The sequence below is a fragment of the Pelophylax lessonae genome, assembly GCF_965119305.1.
Source record: "Pelophylax lessonae genome assembly, chromosome: 10".
Lineage (NCBI taxonomy): Eukaryota > Metazoa > Chordata > Amphibia > Anura > Ranidae > Pelophylax > Pelophylax lessonae.
Genome location: NC_138777.1, coordinates 187324877 through 187351994, shown reverse-complemented (window position 1 = coordinate 187351994; position 27118 = coordinate 187324877). Strand labels below are relative to the sequence as shown.

Here is a 27118-nt window from a genome sequence, read left to right as displayed (position 1 = left end):
GCTGAGATATCTCATTACTGGGGGGGGGGGGTCTATTTTTTCTGAGATGGATCTATTGGAGCTGGGGGGTATTTTGTTGCAGAGATGTATTAGTGCAGGTGGGGGTCTATTTTTGTTAGGGGAAGAGCTATTGTTGCTGGCTACAGAAAATGTATTTGACTGCTTTTCTTGTTATCCTTAACAAATTCCATAGCACTACAAAATGATTCTTGGCTTTATTTTCTCTAACAGGAGTGGTACTGGGAGGTGGGTAGGGGGTAGAACAAAGGGATGGTGCCCGAAAGTGGGTAGGAGGAGAAGATAAGGGGTGACTCTGTGGGGGAAGTACTTGCACCTATTCTCTGAAAAAACAATGACTGATCATATAGTGCAAGTGTTTGTTCCTACATTATGTGCTAATCTGGAGAAAAGCTAGTAGCTCGTAGTTTGTTCACAATCTAACATGAAGCCAAATTTTGAATATTAAGGATTACTGTACCCAGTGCATTTTGAACAATGTTATTACATCAATGTTTAAATTAATTCATTGGAAAGCTCCTTTACTTATAATCAGAGCTATAATTCAACCTTTTATTGTCTTTTTTATAGCAATCAAGGCTCCATTTTGAAATCTCCCTAATTTTAAGACAAAGAAATCAGCTTAACTCAGTACAAGAAAGAGATATTGTCCCTTTAACCCTGCAGAATTCCCCATTTCCCTCTAGTACTTAACATTTTTCACTATGTTGTGACTGCTATTATTCCATTTAACACTAGTTAATCTGTATCAGAGGTATATAGAAACCCTCTTGATGATAGGGTTGGAAAGCTTCCAGAGCTGGCAGGTTCCTAGCGCGCACACACACACACACACACACACACCACTCCGTGTGTTTTGATCCTAACATCAGCTCCCTGCTATTTGGACTGGCTGCCAACTCGTTCTTGGATAAGCCTCTCGCTCAGCTCCCACAAGGCCTCTGCCGTCTCCTCTCTCTGGGCCTCCTGTGATGGCAGGCAACGGCAGCAGTTGTTAAAGTACATTCCTCCAAGGCCCTCCAGGTCTGGGGAGATGGCGCAGTAGACAGACGTGGCAGCCCCTTGTTGCTAAAACAGAAAAAAAGAGAGATGTATCAATTGAATGAGGCTGTGTTAATTGTACATGCAGAACCAAAGAACATCAGTGCATTAGTAGCATTAGAAGATCTGCTGAGCTTTCAGAAATCAGCTGGTTTGTTTACAGCACAACTTCGGTGTTACCTGTTAAGTCATTGCCTAGAGGAGAAGTTCTTAACATACCCCCATATGATAGTGGTATGGACTAGATCTTTGAGTAATTAAAAAAAGAACATTTAGATCAGATTTTTAACTATCACTGTTATATATATCAGATCACCAAACGGAAACATCTTTTAACTTTTATTACTGCTGGTTGTTACGTTGGCAAGGATGGAGTTCAATTGCTACCTCGATTGGGGCCCTACACACAACTTTCTTTTTGTTACACCTAAGTAGAATCAAAAGTGGAATCAAACTTGCATCAGATGTCATTCCAGTAACTTTGTTAGAAACTGTACCTCAATTTCATTGAAAAACTGCTATGTGGCCATATATATAATTCTATACATCAAAACACCTACGTCCCAAATAGAACATGTAAAAATATTTGCTTCAAGGGGTTATCGTGAAACGGATGCATAAATGGCAGCCCAACTCAACAGGTGGAAGAGGCCCATCCACCGAATGTTAAGTGGGTCATTGCATTCGCGAAACCGGGAGCCCCAAGAAACAAATGCAGGGGAGGAGCAATGGACGGGACTTTATTGGTGTCATACAAGAGACAATTGGATAAAATTAAAAAGATTTTTATTACATCAAAACAAACATATCTTTAAAAGTACAAAGAACAGGATAAATACACCCATTCAAAGGACATAGGATATGACAAGTAAAGGGTATATATATAAATATATAGGTTGTTAATCTAACAAGAGGGACATGGAAATATACAAATATATCAAGAAACCAGAACATCCCATACACCTATTTGCCGTATGTTCTGGTTTCTTGATATATTTGTATATTTCCATGTCCCTCTTGTTAGGTTAACAACCTATATATATACCCTTTACTTGTCATATCCTATGTCCTTTGAATGGGTGTATTTATCCTGTTCTTTGTACTTTTAAAGATATGTTTGATTTGATGTGATAAAAATCTTTTTAATTTTATCCAATTGTCTCTTGTATGACACCAATAAAGTCCTGTCCATTCCTCCTCCCCTGCATTTGTTTCTTGGGGCTCCCGGTGTCGCGAATGCAATGGCCCACTTAACATTGGGTGGATGGGCGTCTTCCACCTGTTGAGTTGGCCTGCCATTTATGCATCCGTTTCACGATAACCCCTTGAAGCAAATTTTTTTACATACCTCAATTTCATGTTTGACTGTACAAAAACCGGAGCAAGTATATCAATAGTTGTGTTCTTTGTGGATTGCCATGTTTGCATATAGTAAATACATATGATAAATCTTTATGATCACAGGCCAACACACACTTTGGTGCCTTCAATGTTAGACCTGTTCTTGGGTATATATGCCCAGCTGATTCCAAAAATGGCACCAGTTTTTCCCTATCAGCTCTAGTTTATGAAATACAGCATAAATGCCATATACCAATCTTCACTCTAGACGTCCATCAAAAATCAGGCTAAAAATATAGCAAAATATGTTGGGATGTTTCAGGCAGCACCATCGTGAAGTAGCCAAAAACCTCTACGCTATTTAATCTGATAAAATGAAACAATATGATTGGCAATATACACACACCTCCTATATGGTCATAACTATAATACAGTTATTAACGTACACTTTAGAATCCAATGTTTCCAATGTAAAATTAGAGTTGGAAGTATGTAAACACTCTGACTATATCTGCCAACTTGTACGCAAAAACACAAACTAGATAACAGAAGAACAAGCTGATCAGCAGGAGCAGGAGCTTTTCAAAAACGGACTAAAAAATTATATGGAATCTAAGAAACTAGAGACTAGATACAGTCTAGCCAATGCAATTTTCTGAATCTGCACCCCAAATAACCCCAAAAACATGTATAAAAAGCAAGGCACTAGGAAAAAAAACATTTTATTTATTTTTTTTGGGCTTTGTTGTCTTACAGTTTTTTTTGTTCTTAACTATCCATATGTAAAGTAAAGCCAAACTATTGACATCACTTGAAGTCACACTGGTACCCAATGGTAATGATGATAATGATATTGGTAGTCTGGTGAAGAATGTATGGGTACATGCCTGACAGTCCATTTAAGATCTATTATCGTAAATACTTTAGGAATCCCTAGCCTGATATAAATGTGGTAAATAACAGGAGCATATGTCAATAAATGTTGACTGGCTAAACCTTATCCTTCCCCCTTCAACCAAGTATTCTTGATACAGAGAATCGGATCCATTCCTGCTGTCTACCCAAGTGAAAGTTCTTTATCACGTACTTCTGCCACCAGCCTGGTCAGAGGTTTACAGAAGGAGCGTCAAAGAATGCAGGTCGATACTGTACGTGTTACGTAACCTAACCCACTCATTCACACACTTTAGTGGATCTTTCTTTTCAAAAATGCTATCATATTTAAATAAAGTCATCCAATATAAAACTGTGATAACAGTCTTTCTGAGATGAATAAAGAGTAATGCCTCGTACACACGCATCGATAGTTGGCCGTGAATATTCGGCCAACGTCCGATCGGCCGATTTTCGGCTTGTTAGTATGATGCTTCCGACAACCGACTCCAACTTTTTGGCCGAACGAAATCTGGTGTGCATGCTATAAAATTTTTGTTGGCCGTCAACAGAATGGCCGATTTTGCGTCAGTCAGTACAGATTTCAGTAGACAAAAATCTGATGAGCAAGACTGGGCATGCTCAGAGAAGAAGAACACACGGAAAGTAAACCAAAACATGACATCACTTCTGAAGTTGGTTTTTGTTGGCTGATAAAATTCGTGTGCAGTCTAGAGCACATTTCAACCAACACAACAACACTGGACAAAAGACGGCCGATCGGTCGGCCGATAATCGTTGCGTGTGTACGAGGCTTAACTCAATGGCTGACAGTCATAGCTTTCCTTAAAGCCCTGCTCCACCTTTTGAAATATATATACATTCAGTGGCCAAGGTCTGACACAGTGGACCATTGTTTAGGTACTGTCATGAATAAAAAGTCATGCTAGTGGTTTAGTAAGATGCCTGGAAACCAAATGTCCAAGTCACCCAGCAGGTCAATTTCATACATGAGGATCATTTCTAGAAGATGATGGAAAAAAATGGTGTTGTTGCCCAACCAATTAGGATAAATAAAAGCTTACATTGCTAGCTCACTAAATTTTCTTTGGAAAGTCATTATGCAAATGGACCCTTTTTGAATGGTGACTAGAAGGTAGCTATATCTGCTTTTTTTTTTGCCTATTTTCATAAAAGGGTGCTTCCAAGATACTGATTCTTCAGTGGATTTTTGGGGCTTACTATTTTGGAAGTCGAGCACTATCTGCTAATTTTTTCACTGTCTATGTCCAGCTGAAAATCCATACATAAATGTGTAGCAGATAAGGAAGAAGGTGTGTCCATCTTCTGAATCTTTCAGTTGTGTAACTAGAGCTCCTGCTATTCAGGTCAAAGTCTACTCACGTTACATTAGTAAAGTGAGTCTGGTGCATATCTGGAGAGTAGCCTAGAGCTCCACCTCACATTGTCACTGCTGGAGGCCGCATCCATTTTCACCTATCTTCCTTCCGGGTTCAGAGCCGCACGATGTCACCCCTGTGCATGTGCTCTGGAGTCACTGGTCACGGTGTGGGGCACTAAAGAAACGGTACGAGTGGCCGTTCCTTCAGAGCGCATGCACCGATGACGTCATCGGCAGCATATGCAGTAAATATCTCCTAAACGGTACACGTTTACAAGATATTTACAGCACCTAGTGGTAGGTCTTATTATAGGCTTACCTATAGGTTTCATAAACAATCAGTGGAAGTTTATTTCCACTTTAGGTGAACCCATTGCTTTGCCCTTCACAGGATCACTTTATATTGTGAGGAAAGAGCTTGATACAACATCTAGCAGAAGACACAAACTTTGCACCCTAGGAAGGCAGCATGAGTTGATCTGATAGAATGAACAGGAATACCTGTGGGCAGCACAGTGGCTTAGTGGTTAGCACTTCCGCCTAGCAGCAAGTGTCACAGGTTCGAATCACAACCATGGCCCTACCTGCCTGGAGTTTGCATGTTCTTCCTGTGCCTGTGTGGGTTTCCTGTAGGTACTCTGGTTTCCTTCCACACTCCTAAGATATGCTGGTAAATGAATTGGCTCTTGTCTAAATTGGCCCTAGTATGTATATTATATATGGACCTTAGATTGTACCTTCCTTGAGGGCAGGGAACAATGAAAATTTACAGTACTTTTGTAATTTGTCAGCGCAATATAAATACCTGTAATAAATAAATAAATTATATCCTAATTAGTTCTATACCTAATAAAATGTTACTATGCTATAAACTATATTATACCTCACACTCAGCATATACCAAAACAGGCAAGCCCTGTGCATGCAACCACAGAACTATACACTGGAATAACCCCAATCTATACTGCAACTGAACAGCACAAATTCACATTTATTTCTACTACTGTAGCAATCAGGCTTCTCAAAGCGATCGTCTCTCCTCCTTCCCAGAAATCAATTGCAGGCTCTTATTTAAAGGTACGATGTTGAACATCATTCCTTTGAAGGATGGACCCTGCCTCTTCAAAATCACAGCCCGCTAATGCCGAGGAGCAATATCATCTGACACATCTGATATAAAAAAATATGGCTGAGAATTAACCCAGGCACTCCAATTAAGCCCATCACGGAAAGTGCAATTGGGCCGCGAGCCAAAACTGTCCATACATTTCTGGTCAGGAGTATTTCACGCTGGCAAACACTGGGAGTATTAGTGTTTAAAGAGATCTCCCCCATACATTGCAGGGATGCCAGGCAAAGAGTTAACCCTTGTGCTGCTAAAAATTATTTTACAAATTTAAGCACACTTTTAGAAATAATTGGAACTAGAAGAAAATGTAATTTGCAAATATATATTTGATGATTTTTGCAAATGTTATTGTTCCTCTGCTAGACTCCGCTAATCTGCCTGTTAAAAGTTTGCCATATTTATTTGCTAAATGCACAAAATTAAGTATATGGTTATCTGTCGATTAACATCATTTCTCTGTGGCTTTTCATTTCTGCTCCCTGACTCATATGGATTTTTTTTCAGCTCATCTGACCAATACTGAAGTGCAAGCGAGAGTTTTGGCTCCAGAAATATCTGTACACAGATTATTTGCATGTTATAGGCGACATTCAGATGCAATTTAATTGCGGTGCATTTTGGCATTGTAGATGCATTGCCATTCATCACTATGGAGGTTGCGTTTTTGTGGAAATTCACCAAAGATACAGCAAGGGGGATCTTTTTCCAATTCAAAATGCAGAGGTACAAGTGTAACCATAAACATACTGTATCATATTTGAAAATTCATTGCACCTGAAAAGTAATAGTTGCTTACTGACACTTAGGGCTCATTCACACAGGTTCAGAGGCCCATACAATGTGAAGAAGGCCTTTGCATATGAAGCTGGGAGGTACAAGAGTTATACTGTAGGTGTTCACATACAGCTACCTGTACAAATGCTGTTTATCAGTCCCTTTACACACATGGAAGTACAGTTAGTAGTATACAGCCATGGTATATGACTCCCAGGCGCATCCCAGCCACATATACAGAAGCCTTCTTCACACTGTAAAGACTACTGTGCCCATGGGAATGAGACCCTAAAGTGGACCTGAACTAATAAACTGAAGATTTGCTATAATATAAATAAGATAAGGGAATCTTATTTGTGCCTAAGCAGTACACTGAAAAAATCTGCCTGGTGTCTTGATTTCCTCCTGAAAAATATCAGTGTACATCCAGTGTCTACAGCCTCCGAGCTATATATCTGCAGTGTGAGATCTAATGCAGCCTTTTTCAATCAGGGTATCCAGGCACCCAGGGATGCCTTTATGTTTCTTTAGGGATGTCTTTGAAAAATGCCTAAAAATTGCCCAAAATTTTTATACAAGCCAATGGATAGATCAGCCTGCCTTTTGGTTACTCAAAGCCACAGGTATTCATTGTTTCTCCATTACAACCTTCTAGTCGCCAGCCAATGACATCATCAGTTGATAAGGAGGACATCGGGTGCCTGCACAGCATCCTTGTTTGGCCCTCCCCTGCACCTCTCCATCATCAATGGTGTCACATTAGCTGAGTGATGTAGAAAAAACCGAGGAAGAGAAACTTTGGAATATTAGTCAGTACCAGAGTGCAAAGATGTATTTGCTTTGGAAGAATAAATCACTTCTAACGTTGGATGTCCAACATGTGTGAGTGCTACGATATGTAAAATGCTTAGTTTAGGTTTTTATATTTTAGGATGTCTTGAGGTGCATAATTTAAAGGGTTCCTTAACTGAAAAAAAGGTTAAGAAACACTGATCCAAGGTACTGTGAATCTGAATGTTAGCCTCAATAGCTAAGAGTGGTTTGGTGATGTTGCTACCGTGCTGCTTTCGGTTTATCTTGCTGGAGAGGAAGTTGTACCTGAGAACCTATCATGCAAGCATCTCCCTGCATCTGCTTTACTAATTGTCTAGATTTGTGCTTTCTGCACCTCCCTTTCTTTCTTCCATTGATCAGAAGGACAGCAAAGCGTTCTCCTCTACCATGATGGCTGCCTCCTGACAGAGTTGCAAAACAGAACAAGGTATAGTAAGCCAATATTGGGAAAATCTTCAGTTGCAGGGTGACCAAAGGCAAAACAGATGAGTAGTCCTTTGTACTCCATTTGCCATTTTTGGGCACAGTTTCCACAGTGCAGGTCCTCTTTAATCCCAGCATAAACACTCCATTACAGGAACCTAATCCTTAATTTACTACATCAAAATACAATATGAAAATAAAACAAATTTCTACCCAAAAATAATTGATCTGCCACATCAATTTTAAAACAAATGAGATACAAAGAGAGTACCAAGACATAGTATGCTCTTTCCTGACTTCCAAAACAATGCAAAGCACTAAAATGTCCACTTTCCTGGCAATGTCCACTTCCCTGGCAAAACCCCCAATGGTTTTGTACAGAGCAGTCCCGATCCTCCTCTTCTTGGGTCCTCTGCCGGCGCTCCTGACTCTGCAAATTGCCCCTATAGAAAGCCATGCTATGGGGGCAGTCATGCATGCTTGCCCTTAAGCCCCACTCTGTGTGTCCACTGCCCCTCCCTCCTCACTGGCTGTGATTGACAGCAGCAGAAGCCAATGGCTCCCGCTGCTGCCTCTAAGCCAATGAAGTTAGAGAGAACAGAGAGAGTCTTTTCTTTAATACACAGTGATGGATGGAGATCAGGCTCAGGAAAGTATAAGAGGGGTAAGGGGACTGGAGGGGCTGCTATTTTTTACCTTAGAGAATGCTTTAAGGTAAAAAAAGAACCTCCTGCCTTTAGAACCACTTTAATTCCCAGCTCTGTTCCCCTGCAATAATTAGATTTGGTCACAGCAGACCCAGAACACAAGTGTTGATATCTCACCTGCACAGTCCCCAAAACATCAGAAAGTCTTGGTTCACACATGCACCAGTACCTATATTAGTCCATGCAGCGCCCTGCCTAGTTTAAGAGTGTTCTTCAGTACAGAGAATGCTATCTATAGTCATGGAGGTCCAAACACTGTTAGTGCAACTAGCTTCACACATTCTATCAGATCTGGCAGTTGGGCTGGTGAGGGTGAGGGGGTGCTCATCAAAAGCTGGAAAATTGGCCAGAGATCCTAATTTCAAACTTTGCCTGGAAAAGACCTAGTACAGAGTTGCCTACCATGGAATTCTATGTATGGTCTGGTGTTGGCCAAACACCCCATCAGCTCTGGTAATTGGGAAGAAGATGGGGGAGGGGGGGGGGGGGTGAAGGGACGCTCAATCAGGAGTCGGAAATGTGCTTGGACCCTTGTCCAAAACAAAAAAAAGCCTTAACATACTTTACTCAAGCACTTTGCAAGTGCCATTAGTTGAATATGATGAGTTTACAGGCCTCTGCACCAATTGCATAACATTTTGCTATAAATTTGCATATTTATGGTCCAGCTGAACCAAAAATCTCATGTACTGTATGTGTCTAATGTTCTAAATGTGCTACTGTACTTGTTTATTGAATTTCTGGACTCCGATTGATTCGCTTTTGGTAAATGTATCCAAATTGTGTAAGATTTATATGTGAAATTATAGATCACTATTGACACACCAATTCCTCAAAATAGTGGATTACCACTTTTAGCTGTGATGGCTTTTAAGTGAATTCCCATGTATTGAGAAAATAATAGGGAACAGCATCTAAGCAGATACATCTGTCAGTGGTTTTGCAATGTCTGGGAAAAAGATTAAGAAAGCGAAGGCTAAGTTAGGAGTATTCCTTTAAGTCTGCTCCACACCCACAAGCAAGTTCCTGCAAGCATAAACGCACACCCATCCTGCTTGTACTTAAAGAAATGAAAGGGAAACATTATGGATTTAGCTGTGGTTTTATTCACATTTTTGCCAGTAAGTTAATTAGCGAATTACCAGGAAGTATTTTGGCAGATATGTGAGCGATGCAGTGGGATAGAGAGGTTCAGCAGCTCCTTCCCCTGTCATTTTGGTAATATTACAACATAAGGTATTGCAGATTGCTGTGACAATAAATTATCAGGCACTGCATTTTATTTTTAGGTCCAATCCATCTTTAGACTGATAATGTGGAGTGGTGATAAATCTTACAAACTTTATTCAGTGCCAGAAAACGCTGTGAGTGTTGTGTAGTCTAAATATTGTAATGTATATTTTATTAACTTCAAAGATTTGAAGTGGAAATGTAAAGTACAAAATAAAATTAGGTCTTACTATTGCAGAACTGGCTGATTCAATATGGCGGGAAGCACTCATTAATAGCCCCAAATGAAGTACTCTCTGGTCCCCGGCGAGGGTCAACCAGAAGGAGGGGATTGCAGGCATGACTACAATTTTCCAGTACAGATCTGTGAATACTGTTACTGCTGAATGCATAATATAGTAACAACTGTACAATGAATACAATGGAGTTGATTTACTAAACCTGGAGAGTGCAAAATCTGGTGCAGCTGTGCATGGTAGCCAGGGGCATAACTACAGGGGTTGCAGGGGTTGCAATTGCAACCGGGCCCCATGCTCCAGGGGGCCTGTGTGGCTCCCCTGTACACCTGGATAGGAGGGGCGGCGGGGGCAGCATGTAGAGAAATCACTGTCCTCCTTTTTCCTCCTGTAGCTGCATGTGTCACAATAGAGAACCAGGAAGGGTCGGTAAATATGTAATTTACCAGCTCCTTCCTTTTCTGAATGGACAGAGTCATAGTCAGTCACATTGTAAAAAAATGAAATAAAATGATAAAAAATAATACAGTTAAAATACCAAAAAATAAAAACTACTGACACCAGTGGGTGAACTTCCAGGATCTCAAAGGTCACACTTGTGACTGGCCCTGGCATTCCAAAACCGTGGGGAGGCCCCAAGATGGCAGGAAGGGGGCCCACTGCAGAACTTGTGAAAGGGTCCCGCTGTAGGACCATAATAAAGGGCCAGCAATGAGATTAAAGGGCCCCAGGATCAGTGGGAAGAGCCTCAGACTTGAAGGGAAGGGCCCTGGCAAGGGGGCCAGGAGGCCCTTCATGGTTTCTTGCACCGGGGCCCTGAAGGTTCTAGTTACGCCTCTGATGGTAGCCAAACAGCTTCTAACTTCAGCTTGTTCAATTTTAGCTTTTACCAAAAGAAAAAAGAAACTGGAAACTGATTGGTTTCTATGCAGAGCTGCACCAGATTTTGTACTCTCTAATTTTAGTAAAGCAACCCCTATGTATTCTATTCAATTCATCCAAAAGGCATGAACTGGATGAAGAAAGGTCCATATTGAAGAGTCAAGGCACAAAAGTATCAGCTGGAACACATGATTATTTAAAGCGTAAGTTCACCTTCAGCAATATCTTCCAAAAAAGCCCCTTTGCAATTCCATATTGCTTAAATAGACCAGTGCTCTTCTTTTTTCAAATGGTGCAACTGCTCCCATGAAGCTTGCCGCTGTAGGGGGCTCTACAAAACCCACTGGCCCCTTGATTTAGCTCCTTCCTGCTCTTTGCAGGATGAGTTGGATAATCAGCCACTGCAGCTAAAGAAGGAGAGAGTGCACAGCACATGTGGCCCATAGCAGCCACTAGGGGGTGCATAACGATTGCACCTGCATTGCAAACAGCAGGACAGAGGGGGGGATCAAGGTGGTTTTTATAAAGAGGTCCCCCTATAGCTGCATATGTAATTGAGCAGGTGCACCATTCAAAAAAGGAGGAGTGCTGGTATGTTCTACAAAGGGAATATGGAATTGCATAGGGGGGTTTTTGGAAAATGCTACTGAAAGTGAATTTAAACTTTCAAGACTCTTTAAAGTTCACCTTTGTGAAAGAAAATAACGAATGCATATATTTTTACAGAAAAAAAAAGTGCATTTATTTGTTTTTTGCAGGAGCCGGCAGAGCACTGCACACCTGCGATAAGTAGATCTTGGGTGCAATGACAGCTCCTGCAGTCACTGCCTCCAGCTTCTTGCCTGTACCACTGTGCGGGTGATCAGTTTGAAAGCTGGAGGAAGTGTCAATATACTATAAGGGTGCTCGTCACTGCTTCAGTGGCAGGTGGGACTTGTAGTTTATTAATTCACAGATAGCTATGTGTGTGCATATTATGCCCAATGTGGACATCCTACCTCATTTTAGGGGATCATCAGCTATGCTTTGTGTGTACATGTTTATGCCCTATGTGGACACCCCTTTCTCATTTTAGGAGGACCAATAGCAGTATGTGTGCAAGTTTATGCCCCATTCAGAAACCTCTGCCACATTTTGGGGGATCAGTAGCTATGTGTGTGCATGTGTTATATGCAGGAACCTCTGCTTTATTCTGGGAGATCAAAAGGATAAAAATATACATAAAATTTGCCCCACTTAACCAAAATTTACTGGTTGGCCTTTCAATTTTATTTCTGTGCCTTCGCATGTCTTTACAGGATGGTCTAGAACAGTGGTCTCCAAATTGCAGCTTTTTGCTTGCTTTTATCCAACGCTTGGGTCACTGTTTCATACATTGATATTAACAATGGGGCACAACTGACACCTATTAAGGGACACAATGCCTCCCAATGACATCAACGATGGGGCACCATTTCTCCCAATGACACAAACAATGGGGCCCAATGACACCAATGATGGGGCACAATTCCTCCTACTGACACCAATGATGGGGCACAATTCCTCCTACTGACACCAATTATGGGGCACAATTACTCCTACTGAAACAAACAACGGGGCATTATTTTTTTACCACTGACATCGTAACCTTTTCTACTCCCAATGGCCACAGTCCAGTCCCCCTAAAGTGTGAAGGCCAGAAACGTACCCTTTGTTTAGAAAGTTTGGAGAAGCACATGGCAACCAATGTTGATTCCAGTTTTTTGGGAAATTGAGGAGTAAATTGGTCCTGAGGCCTACAGGAACCAATCACCTTGTACCATTTAGACAATTAAATCTTTTTAATAGGAATTACATTATGAACATTCTTTGTCAAGTTAAGAGAGACACTGCTTGTGACTATTTAAATCTAGGCATTAGCCACATAACGTGACATTTTTCCCTAACAAATTATCAGATATCAAGATTTCTGCCTCACCATAACTGAAAAACGGAAGGGTCAAACATGCCGTCCTAGCTCTGAGTGACAATTTCATTTTCCGAGCTATTTTGACAGTGTAATAACAAGTTTTAATTTTTCACTCATCATCCTGCCAGGTCAGACACCGCAGCAGCAAGTTGGAGGGCTTGTCAGACATCTAATTAGTGCACCATTCTGGGCTGCTGATAGGAGCTGAAAACACTGCAAATACTGATAAAGAAGAGAGCCCTTTAATCACTTCCTGATGACTTTAAAATGTCAACTGGTTTGTGTCATGTCAGTCTGTCATGTGACAAGAACATGGCGCTGAAAAGAATTAATGTTAACAAATTCGGCACATAGAAAAGTCTCAAACAATGGCCTTGTCACTGGTGTCACTAATGTTGCCTGATTTTCTTTGATACAAAATGGGAAACAATTTTACTTATAAATACTGCAGAATCTCGAAGAGATTAGGGGACCAAAAGCTAAAAGAAACACTTTCTAATAATAGGCTACTAATTGTCATGAATTCTTATTAGGTCCCAAATGCAGAGGTCACAAATTCCACCTCAGAGATGTTGGATCATTATTTAAAACAAAAAGGTCCATTGCTTGTTAAAAATAATCTGTAATGGTTTTGTTCAAATTTTCTTTAGTGAATAATAAAATTTTTAATTTTTTTGTCTTTTTTAGCCATGTAAACAAATTGTTCCACATGATTATCATGCACCTATATCCAGTCAGCACTTTAGGTTCCTTTATTACATTTTCCCTGTATCTCCTTTGCTGTAAAATATATGTTGTTTACAGAGCTCAATAGCTAAAGCTGGCAACACCGTGATTAAAATTCCCTGCTGAACCGGCTGAATTTCAATCAGTGTTTAGTCTTTCAAAGCTTAACAGAAGAAAATTGCTTGAATGACTTCTGTCAAAAGGATATGCTGGAAAAGTTTTCTCAATTAGCGACTGCAGCTGATTAGTTTATATTTACAGTGGAACATGTGCTGGTGGGGGGATTTTACTCCATTCACCTAGATATTGTGGATGGAGAAATCTATTTTTTTTTTTTGGTTCGGCCTGTCTATGGCCAGCCTAAACATGATTTGTACACACAAATAAATGAGTCAAAGGAACGAGCCATTCGTAGTAGAATAGATACGATAGATAGATAGATAGATAGATAGATAGATAGATAGATAGATAGATAGATAGATAGATAGATAGATAGATAGATAGATAGATAGATAGATAGATAGATAGATAGATAGATAGATAGATAGATAGATAGATAGATAGATAGATAGATAGATAGATAGATAGATAGATAGATAGATAGATAGATAGATAGATAGATAGATAGATAGATAGATAGATAGATAGATAGATAGATAGATAGATAGATAGATAGATAGATAGATAGATAGATAGATAGATAGATAGATAGATAGATAGATAGATAGATAGATAGATAGATAAAACAAATAATTGCAATAAAATGGGCCCACAATTATTAGGCTCCTTTCACACAATCGGACTGATCGGGTCCATTTTTCAGATGGACCCGATTGGGCCACCTATCAGCCTTTATGGGGAGGCGGATGTCAGAAGACATGTGTCCGCTGGCACTCGCCTGGATCTGATCCGTCAAGATCTGCTGAAAATAGACGTATAGTGATACGTTCGCCATCTGTCCAGCGGGTCAGATCGGTGGGATCGATGAAATGGATAGGCTGTCCATGTTCATCCAATCTACCTCATAGGAGAAAGGGGGACTCTGGCAGGTCCATCTCTGCACATTGAGTGGAGATCCACCTGTTCGGCAGATACAATGGAACGATCCCTGCTGAGCAAGCGGAGTCAGTCCAAACAGATCTGCCCCATGTGAAAGGGGTCTTATCCTTTTATAACTTTGTTGACCACTAGATTAACTTTTGACCCTTAAAGGATTAGGAAAACTTCAGTCATTACAAAAACGTAAAAAAAAATCTAAAAAAAAATGATTTTTTTTTTATGAATAAAAAACATATGTTCTCTATTAACTACAGAGAAAATGGAAGGGGCTGGATGCTAAGCACTGATAAGGAGAAATTACAGCGGTATAACTGTTTTGTACAGGACTTTCTTCCCAAGGTATTTCAAATAAAGAGAGAAATTAACTTGGCCTACTAAAAGTTTAGGGCCTGCTTTAAGGATTTAAATATTGGTAGACATATCTTTAGGGACCGGATGGTGATGGTGTGACCCTCTGGGCCTGACACATACTTTTCTGTGCATGTCATATTAAAGAGAGGAGGCAAGTGGAGTCTAGCTTAGGGTTGGTTCTCCTGTCTAAGAGGGCTTCTGGGAGTCCCTATCTAAGGTGGGTGGAGCTGGAGCTCTGGGTTTTGCTGACCAGAGGAACAGCAGGACAGGCCTGTTGTGGTGCTCCTGTCCTTCCCCATTAGGGGAAGGGACCGCTGAGGGTCCCCCAAATAGAACAACTATAGAAGAAGGTCATCTTCCCCTTAAAAAGAAGTGGAGCTTAAGAAAGGGAATGTGGAAAGGACTTCTTGCTTTCGTGGTGCCCCCTCCATGGAGAAGAGACTGCTGGAGCAGGTGCACAGATGGAGACTATAAGAAGAATTAACTTAATTACTTAGGTACAAATACCTCAAAGAATGAATTAAGCCTTTACTACCACATCCAATATATGGTCAATTATTTCCTCATGCCCTTAGCTGGGCTGTTATGCTTTAGAAGTGAGTGCTGGTTCAGAACTGGCTACAGTGTCCTGGAACCTAGTGCTTCGACTTTACATGCGAGTACTCCTGGAAGTGAGGGGGTTAATCATGCACAACCGGGAGGATGTTAAGAATAGGCCTCTGGCCACCATCCATGGACAGAAAAGTATAGGTTGGGTGAACCTCAGGGGCCCTGAAACCTTGGAGGTAGCCCAGCTGCTCGTGGTGGCCACCTGTGAGGCAGCCTGGGAACTGCCCACAAGCATGCACATGCAAAAATGTGTACTTTCTTTAAATGTATAGTAATTTAGAAATTAGATAGAACCTATCCACGATCTTTTCAAAATACACAACCGAAAAGGCATATTTTTGGCAATCGTCTTATACAATCGAACAAAAAAGGGGGCATAATGTTACCACCTAGGCCCATTGCATAAAGACAAAAACGTAAATAATTTAAAATTAAATTAGAGGTCCTCCAAAACTGGCAAATTAACCTAGACATAAAGTTCTCATATTAAATAGTTGAAATTATTTTATTGGAGTGCTGGTGGCTTTCTACTTCCTAGTAACGATTTTGCATGGCTCCATGTGTTGCAGGCATTTCAAGCACCTTTTTATTTATACTGGTCTGGCACTGTCTATGCAGGACTATGCAGCTCTGAACAGGATTTGTTCCGTGTTTCTCTCATGACAGGTTTCCTTTGAAAGTAACGGTTGGCACTATCTTTAATGTATTCTTTCGTGATGTATGAAGGTTCTAGCGTATCCAAAGTATAAGTATGTGCTCATTATAGAGTTCTCCTTCAAGCCTTGATATTGATGGCTTTTAAAGTTGAGAGCTATAGGCAGATGTCAAGCTCAGAGTATTTTACATGCATGAATGTGCAAAAATGTACCTTTTCATTGAATGTAAAGTAATTTAGAAACTAGATAAAAATATTCCATCCACTATCTTTTCAAAATACAACATTAAACAGGCATATTTTTTGTAATTGTCTTATACGAAGAAAATAAATAGAACAGCAGCCACATAATACAATATTTCTATCTAGGCCCTTAAATAAAACAGAAATGTAAATTCTTTCAAATGTGATCTGGTACTCTGGTTGGGAGTACATTTGTGCTTCTCAGTACTAAACTAAAGACTGGATTAAAAATGTAGGCTGGCAAGACTTGCTAGCCCTAATGAAGCTTCTGTCAGTCGCAATTTCTTTGCAACACTCTTGAAAGGAGTTAAGTAAAATGTTCCCTGATCGGGATGTCTCCCTACTAGCGATACTTGAGTACACATAAACCAAGGGCTTCCAACACACGACAAGTGGTGTCACAGAAGCACATTGTCAGAGTGATGGAAACGGCTAAATTGACTGCCTTGTTTGTTTCCCCTTTAAGCCATTTAACTTAAATATCATTAGATCTTGTCAGTTTTTGTGCTAGCAAGCAACAGGAAAGTTAACAAGTGAGTGACCCTTTAGAGGAAAGCAGTAATAAGATATCACTGTTGTTTTCTCTGTCTCTAACTGTTATCCATCTAGTTATTCCATTACTGTTATAGAGAAACTGGGCTCACGTGGCCAAGAACATATAATGATCTTTTAGTGGACGTGTTGCCTTTAGGCTGAACAATAGTATACGTACCTGAAGGACACACTACAATGGGGGACTTTGCCTTGATTTTCAGGATAGTAAGTTGGGCAAACAGAAATTACCTGCTCATAATTAAGGATTCTTTCTTTCTTTTTTAGAAACATAGTTTACTCTCAGCAATTCCAACATCACAAAAACACAAAGTTCGATTTAGAAAACAGTACAGTTTTGTCTTCCAAAGCCAAAGAAATTTTTCTGGTTTTCTGATGGAAAGGTTTTTAGTAATTAAGGCACACCTTGTAGATGGGGCAGACTCCGCCAGCTGCTTATCGGGGAAACTGTCCGCTAATCCCGGCTGAGCAGGTGGATGACAAGTCTGTGTCTGCTTTGCTATGCAGAGTGGACACGGACATAGCCCGCTGTTCTCTATTAGGCCTGACTGCCTGTTAATTTCCATCTGACTATCATCCGATCTGATCCACCAGACGGATGGGGAATGGATCCCCATCTGTCTGTTTTTAGCAGACCGGATTGGATGCCGGTGGGTGTCAGAGGACACATGTCCAATGACATCTGTCGCTCCATAGAGAGCTATGGATGTTCTGATCGGTCCATCGGCATCAGGGGCCCCACACAGCACCCCATTTATCAACTGAGGAGGGGGCAGGCCTAGTGGTGCAAAATCGGTAGCCTGCGTCAGAACAGAAAGAGTCAGCAAAGCCTCCTGACGTCACAGATGAACATGGCAGTGTGGGACCCAGGGACGGCTGCAGAGAAGTACTTAGCAGGACAACACTGGATCCTCTGTGTGGGTGAGCATCTGCAATGTGGCCAGTTAAGTATTAGGTAAACAGGAAAGCAAAAAAAAAAAAAAAAAAGAATAATATTAATGGAGGGTGAAATTCCTCTTTAAGTGCTAATCCAAAGGTCTGACTCTAGAACAATTCTAAAGTTAACATGAGGAGACTGAACATAAGAATAAGACTATTTATTGAATAAGGTTAAATGTATTGCAATTAATGAATTTGTTATGTACGCAAAAGAGCAGCTGACAATTTGTTAAAGTTAATTTGAAGTCATTAACTGACTTAAATCCCGTAGAAAAAGACCCCACCAGGGTAAAGCACCGCAAAGGCTACTGTTTGTGGTACAAAATATATTTAATGGACATCACAATTACAAAAAAATCATAGACCAGGTACAGTAAGTCAGCCACCCCAGAGAGGGGGATCCCAAACCCCAATCAACCTCCCAACTATATCCCCCCATCCCACCCAGAGGACGCCCGCCCCCCACTCCAAGTACAAGCCCGGAGTCACGTAACTAGTTAGCAAAGAGGAGTCTCATTCATTATCAGAATCCAATCCCACCTTCCCTTACCTCCTTGATGTATACTAGCTAAAAAGCTGAGAAGGGCAGTAAAACACCTACCTGTCACCTGAAATTGTCTCTCTCCTGGTCTAAATACCCTACTGATTGCCCACTAATTCTGTCTATCTTCTATAGGCAGATTGCTGAGCAGTCAGTCTGTGCCCCTGCCTATGCAGAGCCAGTATAAAATAAAATCAGTGGGCTGGTAAGACCCGAGAGGTCTACTTCAGGTGGCAGGTCATTTTTTAACTGAGCCTATCAGCTTTGTTAAGTAGTAGACAACATGTGGGGCAGGTGAACTTAAATCAGATTTTGACTTTAGGCCCTTTTTAATCAAAACGTCTTTCCCCACTGGTTCCAAGTTGAACCCATTGAGTTAGGCCAATAATGGCAGTTTGGCCGTAGCAGTCTCTCTCTCTCACTCTGTTTCTTTCCCTTGACAGTATGCTGTGGAAAGAAACATGATGTATTACCATTAGTAAGAAGTAACAGATAAAAGTGGCCCTGTTAGCACAGGGTTACTTGAATGTAAAACATAACTGAAAAAAGAAGACTGCATATATAAACCCTTCTGATGGCCCATTTCTTGAAGAGCTGCTGCTTCACCACTTACCATCCTGTGCAAGTATTCACACATTTCCATGTGTGGGAATAACCAACTTCCCCACCACTCACTGTGGTTTCTACCACCAGCTTGTATGTCGCTATAAAATGTACATGATGGTGGGAGGAACCACATCAAGTTAAGGGAGAAACAGGTATTCAACCCATCAGACCAGCTGAATACTTGCAGAGGACAGTATGTGGTGAATCAGAAGCTTTATGGGCCTCTTTTTTTTGCTGTTATGTTTTACATGCAATCGACCCTGTGTTTATAGGCTCACTTTAAGCAAATGAAGCCAAATCATTAGTAGCTAATGACAAGTGGTATTTCTGAACTATAAAACTCACTGATCATACTAATTCCTGAATGATTCAGGTGCTGGTTGTGAGCTGATTTTACAATAAGAGTAAAAAAAAAAGTTCAAATTGTACCATTTTGAGGAAAAATGAAAACAAAAATATTAACAGTACAATTAAAATAGATTTATATATATATATATATATATATATATATATATATATATATACATACACATTATTGATATATATATTTTTATATATATATATATATATATATACACAGTATCTCACAAAAGTGAGTACACCCCTCACAATTTTTTCAATATTTCATTATGTCTTTTCATATGGTAACACTGAAGAAATGACACTTTGCTACAATGTAAAGTATTGAGTGTACAGCTTGTATAACAGTGTAAATTTGCTGTCCCCTCAAAATAACTCAACACACAGCCATTAATGTCTAAACTGCTGGCAACAAAAGTGAGTACACCCCTAAGTGTAAATCTCCAAATTGGGCGCAAAGTGTCAATATTTTGTGTGGCCACCATTATTTTCCAGCACTGTCTTAACCATGGAGTTCACCAGAGCTTCACAGGTTGCCACTGGAGTCCTCTTCCACTCCTCCATGATGACATCACGAAGCTGGTGGATGTTAGAGACCTTGCGCTCCTCCGCCTTCCATTTAAAGATGCCCCACAGATGCTCAATAGGGTTTAGGTCTGAAGACATGCTTGGCGAGTCCATCACCTTTACCCTCAGCTTCTTTAGCAAGGCAGTGGTCATCTTGGAGGTGTGTTTGGGGTCGTTATGTTGGAATACTGCCCTGCGGCCCAGTCCCTGAAGAGAGGGGATCATAATCTGCTTCAGTATGTCACAGTACATGTTGGCATTCATGGTTTTCTCAATGAACTACATGTAGCTCCCCAGTGCCTTCAGCACTCATGCAGCCCCAGACCATGACACTCCCACCACCATGTTTGATTGTAGGCAAGACACACTTGTCTTTGTACTTCTCCCCTGGTTGCCGCCACACATGCTTGACACCATCTGAACCAAATACGTTTATCTTGGTCTCATCAGAGCTTGTCTTCAGCAAACTGTTTGCAGGCTTTCTTGTGCATCATCTTTAGAATAGGCTTCCTTCTGGGACAACAGCCATGCAGACCAATTTGATGCAGTGTGCGGCGTATGGTCTGAGCACTGACAGGTTGACCCCCCCACCCCTTCAACCTCTGCAGCAATGCTGGCAGCACTCATACATCTATTTCCCAAAGACAACCTCTGGATATGATTCTGAGCACGTGCACTCAACTTCATTGGTCGACCATGGCGAGGCCTGTTCTGAGTGGAACCTGTCCTGTTAAACCGCTGCATGGTCTTGACAACTGTGCTGCAGATCAGTTTCAGGGTCTTGGCAATCTTCTTATAGCCTAGGCCATCTTTATGTAGAGCAACAATTCTTTTTTCCAGATCCTCAGAGTTCTTTGCCATGAGGTGCCATGTTGAACCTCCAGTGACCAGTATGAGAGAGCGATAACACCAAATTTAACACACCTGCTCCCCATTTACACCTGAGACCTTGCCTTTTAACACTACTGCGTCACATGACACGGGAAGGAAAAATGGTTTATTGGGCCCAATTTGGACATTTTTCACTTGGGGTGTACTCACTTTTGTTGCCAGTGGTTTAGACATTATTGGCTGTGTGTTGAGTTCTTTTGAGGGGACAGCAAATTTACACTGTTATACAAGCTGTACACTCACTACTTTACATTGTAGCAAAGTGTCATTTCTTCAGTGTTGTCACATGAAAAGATATAATAAAATATTTACAAAAATGTGAGTGTGCTCATTTTTGTGAGATACTGTTCACACTATATATATATATATATATATATATATATATATATATATATATATAACACACATAATGCATGTAGATTTTCTTGGGATTTCCTGAAACATATACATGAATAATATAATGCTATTATCATTTACACACAAAAAAAAAAAATGTAATACTTTAAATTACAGTGTTTATGCACACACTAATCTAAAATCATTTGTAGTACTTTTTATAATTAAAATGCATGTAACCCTTTTAGTGTCACGTTCACTTACATAATTGTTAACCTACCTTGGCCCTGACTGGTCTCCTGGTTATTTAAAAATAAAATAAATTAAATCAGCTAATGCGTGTTAGAAAACTAAAGGTTTGCTGGTTGGTATATTTTTCTTTTTCTTTCATGGAGATGGCCTTTAATCTTCTTTAGGTATAATCATCAGAAAATCTAGTCCGTACCTAAGATCTACCCACTTAGAAGCCCACACTCCTTTAATATTAAGTTTATGTCATGTTTATGCCCCTGAAGACATGCGTTTGCACAAAATGCATCAGGGCGGAGCCACTCATTGGCGTCGCGCTGCCACTTCTGGTTTTGGAACTAGCGGTCATCTTAGTAAGTGCACTGTGATTTGTTTTAATATCTTGGCATCTGAATGCATTTTCATGAATTTTTTGCAAGCAATTTTATCACCACTTTACAACCGCCCACCACACATATACTGCAGCAGGGCAACTGCTCTGCCCCTGTCATGTACCTAGTACGTGAGCTGACACTTCCGGGTCTGGGGCATGCAAGCATGGCTGGTGACCTGCTCTTGCTGTGATTAGACACAGTGGGAGCTGATCTGCGGGTACCGCAAACTCGATGTCCGCCGGCACCCGCCGATCATTAGGCAGAGCGCCAGAACGGTGATCTACCTATGTACACAAGGCAGATTGCCATTCTGTCAGTAGGGAAGGCATGGATCCTGTGTCCCTGCAAATCAAAAACATGGATGCATGCCTTCCCCAAGTAAAAGCACCTCTCACACAGTGCACAAACACTGGTTAATCACACATTTAACCCATTGATCGCCCCTGATACTTAACCCCTTCCCAGCCAGTGTCATTAGTACAGTGACAGTGCATATTTTTTTTAGCACTGTTCACTGTATTATTGTAACTGGTTCTCAAAAAGTGTCAAAAGTGTCAGTGTCCGATTGTCCACTGCAATATTGCAGTCCTGCTAGAAGTCGCTGATCACCGCTATTACTAGGAAAAAAAAAATATCCCATAGTTTGTAGATGCTATAACTTTTGCGCAAACCAATCAATATATGCATACTGGGATTTTTTTTTTTTTACCAAAAACGTAGCAGAATACACATTGACCTAAGTTAATGAAGGAATTCGATTTTTTTTTTTCTTTTTATTGGATGTGTTTTATAGCAGAAAGTAAAAAAAATATAGTTTTGTTTTTTTTTTTTTCTAAATTGGCAGACTTCGTTTATAGCACAAAAAATAAAAAGAGCAGTGGTGATGATCAAATCAAATACCACCAAAAGTAAGCTCTTTTTGTGGGAAAAAAGGACATACATTTTGTTTGGGTGGAGACAGTCGTGTGACTGTGCAATTGTCAGTTAAAATAATGCAGTGCTGTATTGTGAAAAAATGGCCTGGTCATCTTCAGATGACAAGTGGATAATAAAACTACTACACTATATATGGCCTTCTTGCGGTGAATATTTTGCCCCTATACAGTAGCAGTGTGAGTGGTTGAACGCCCTCCAGTGGTGTGTGCTGCTACCATCAGGAGATCCCACAAGTGTGGATGGAGCTGGATGACCATAAAGGAAGGGTCGAGATTGTTTGATACAAATGCGCTGCTTGCTGTTTTAACAGCTTTGGATCTTGTGAGTGCGGTTTTGTCCTCAGTCCCAAGGGATGTTGAATAATTCAGATGGTGGAAGTCACGGTTTAATTCACTGGACTTTTTTGGACTTTTCATTTACTTTTATTTATTCTACACTTTTATTCATTATTTTTTTCATTCCATTTTCTTTTGTTTTTTGTTTTTTTTCATTCCATTTGTATACTGCTAGCTGCCTTATATAACTTTAGAATATGTATTGCTGTCTATCTCAACAAAACAAACCACACCATCAGTTTTGCTGTACACACTTGCATGCTTAACATGTATCAATGGTCAAGACTTTTTTATTTTTCAGTTCAAAATAGAGTAGAAAAGGTTAACCCCTGCCAGCTTTTTTTTGTCATTTGTGTCCCATTGGGGAGATTTCCTTTCACCCCCCTTCATGTAGACAGAACTAAGAAGTGAGAGAGAATCTCTCCAAAGTGAGAGAAATCAGTTTCAAAATTAGCAAAATCCTACTACCATAGTCTATTTGCATCTATCCGTTAACATGATGAAGAACAAGATTGTTCAAATAATATTGAAACAAAGAAAGAAAAAAAAGACCAAAGCGAGAGTTTCTTTGCAAGTGGTGTTTGAAGTTCATCCGGTTGCAGACATAGTCGGCATCCAGAGAAGGGAGATCTATTTGACAACATCCTGATATTCTGTACCCTGTTCTATCCGTTAAAGTACAGTTAACATGTTTAGATGTGTAAATATCTATACAGCCAATGCACCTGTCAAACACTCACTGATTTTTAATAGGTTTCTGGGTGTGGTTGTAAGCTACTAAGGCCTCCTCACGGAAGTAAGGACCTATGCACACCTGTGTGAATGAAGCATTTTACCAACCACCAATGTACGATCGCCCTTTTTTCTCTTTCCTTTAGTCTAAGAAAACCACTATTCCACTGACAACCACTATATATATATATATATATATATATATATATGCAGGGCTTTTTTCAGCAGGAACGCGGGGGCAACCCCAACACTGAATGCATGTATTGGCAAGGGGTTCTGGGGTGTGCTGCAGAGTCTATTGATTGAGGTCTATTGTTGCTGGTGGTGGATCTATTGCTGCTGAAGGTGGGTCTTATGTTGCTGTGGGGTCAGTTGTTGCTAGGAGGAATCTACTGTTGAGGTAGGGGTCTATTGTTGCTGGCTGCTGGGGGTCTATTGATGCTCACCATGAGTATACTTGTTGATGCTGCCTGGAGTCTGTTGTTGATGGGGGGGGGTCTATTGTTGCTTGCTGCTGGGGATCTATTTTACTGCTTTTCTTGTTATCATTGACAAATTCCATACATATTACCTAGCACCACAAATACAAATGTTTGTATTATCTAAAAGGGGCGGTATTGAAAGGTGGGTAGGGGTTGGAACCAAGGGACGGTGTTCGGAGGTGGATAGGGGGTGGAGACAAGGGGAGACTCTGAAAGGGGGAGTTCCTGCACATATTTTCTGAGAAAATAAAGCTCGGTATATATATATATATATATATATATATATATATATATATATATATACTACACCACAAACTGTTAATATAATATCTTTTAGTGGGGTGTCCCAAGACCTGAACATTATTTTACGGGTTTCCTTCATGGTAAAAGGGCTTACAAAGGCTGCTCTAGATACATTATTTCTTTTATTTTGGCATTTTTAAACTCTAACATTCAGTAATGGTCACATGATTGGTTGTTGGAAACCAGAACAATACCTGGTTTCCAGAGGTATAGAAGGACCATGTGTATGGTAACTCTGCTGGTTGAGAAAAGAGGGAGTTTGTTTGGGAACGGAGTGGAAATATCCAAGAATATACTGCGTCATTTGGTTATTAGCTGGCATCCAAGAATTGTTTTTCTCTGTTTTAAATAGAATAGGAAAGGGTCAAACCACTGTCAGCTTTTTGCCATGTGTGTTTCATTTGGGAGATTTCCACCCTTCCTGTGTCCTGAAGATTCAACAGGAAATGAAAAGAAATCTCTTCAAAGTGGGGGAAATCCCCTCTTGGACAGCTGTCATTGGGCCAGTGTCCCAGGGATATACCCTTCCTGTTCTAGTGATAACTCAACATTGTGTTTTTTCCTTCCTCGGTCTTAGTGACAATGGTGACCAGATCTCGATAGCAGGGACTTAGCAATTAAAACCTTTAATAAATTGTATTGAAGAAGGACCGGGACTTCAAACACCTACATTTTCGGAGTAATGAAAAATATACTGTATTTTCTGGCGTATAAGACTACTTTTGAACCTCAAAAAAATCCCCCAAAAATGGGGGGTCGTCTTATACGCCAAGTATAATATCTCCAAGGTAACCTAAGTATAAGTATTACCGGAAGATGTAATCTCTCAAGACGCTGGCTGTGTGGAAATCCTGTACCGGTATACCGTATGTACCGTAGCTTTGGCTACATACAGTGTACCGCGCTGAGCCAATCAGGGACAGTATGTATACTGAAGTTGCGGTACATACATATTTGGTATACCGGTACAGGATTCCCGCACAGCCAGCGTCTTGAGCTTTCATCTACTGGTAATACTTAGGGTACCTTGGAGCAGGGGCGGAACTACAGGGGTTGCAGGGGTTGCAATTGCTACCGGGCCCCATGCTCCAGGGGGCCCAGTAGCAAACCAGTGGGTGAACTTCCAGGATCTCAAAGGTCACACTTGCGACCGGGCCCTGGCATTGCACCACTGTGGGGGGGCCCCAAGATTGCAGGAAGGGGGCCCACTGCAGAACTTGTGAAAGGATCCTGCTGACGGACCATAATAAAAGGCCATGCAATGAGAGTAAAAAGCCCCAGGATTAGTGGGAAGAGCCCCGGGCTTGAAGGGAAGGGCCCCAGCCAGGGGTCTGGGGGGCCCTTCATGGTTTCTTGCATCGGGGCCCTGAAGGTTCTAGTTACGCCTCTGCCTTGGAGATATTATGAGAGATTACATGTATTACAGTACTAGGGTACCTTGAAGATCTATGAGAAATATGATGTTTTTCAATAGTGTTGCCTTGCTTCGGAAGGGGGGTAGTCTTATACGGCGAGTATAGCCCAAAACCTATGTTTTAACTTGAAAATTAGGGGGGTTGTCTTATACGCCCAGTCGTCTTATACGTCGGAAAATACGGTACTAATTTAATGAGCTGGCTGGCTCCAGCTAGGTTTCTCAAAGCAAACAAAGATCCCCTCTAGTAGGTTCCAGAAGGTCACCTAAAACAAAAAATACAATAGAAGTGCCAAGCCAATTGGTAAAGAGTACAAAATGCTTAAATGGTTTGCTTCCCCCCCCCCAAAAAATGATCTGCCAAATGTGGCATGTCAGGGGGTCAGGAGTCATCAAAGCGGAACTTCCACTTTTGGGTGGAACTCTGCTTTAAGAATTTGTACACTCTGATCTTCTACTAGCAACATACATGCGGTCCGTATCTGATAACATTCAGGGAAATCTGACAGGTGGAGCTCCTCTCAGTTTTCCTTTTAGTATTACAAGGCATCAAACGGTATCATGCCTGGAACCTACACAAAGTGGGCTTTGTATTGCCTGCTCTCCCTCTCTTTCAGTCTAAGAGGAACCTATTGAGTGTTGAAATGTTAAGCTGACAAAGTCTTTGTGTTCAAGTGAAGCTGTAATTCTCTCAATTGGTAGGGTCGAATGCTTGAGAGGATTGTTATCTTTTTCTAGACAAAACCCATTACTTTCACACTAGGAGGGGAGTGTACTGTTTTCCTCCACTAGCACTGAGGAGCAGCTGAATAAATGAAGTCTGCTTAGAAAGATATATGTACTGCTTTAATGCAGCGCAAACAACTCTATATTCTTAGAAGGAACAGTACACCTTAAAGGAAACTGTACTGAGTAAAATACGCAGGCTGCCATTAGTAACCCAATTATCATGTGGATCCAAAGGCTTCTCTGACCCAGAACAAGTAAACCAATTACTTCTCTGACTTCTCTAGCAGCATG

At 40.8% G+C, this 27118-nt stretch overlaps 1 protein-coding gene across 1 annotated transcript in view; it reads right to left on the bottom strand.

Moving 5' to 3' along the window:
* Positions 1-274: 274 nt before the first annotated feature.
* The window catches only part of WWOX (WW domain containing oxidoreductase), a 1459759-nt gene continuing 1432915 nt past the window's right edge, over positions 275-27118 (bottom strand). Inside the window, exon 9 of the mRNA XM_082270137.1 lies at positions 275-1086. Coding sequence (XP_082126263.1) covers positions 898-1086 — 189 coding nt within the window. The 3' untranslated portion in view covers positions 275-897. The remainder of the gene's footprint in view (positions 1087-27118) is intronic.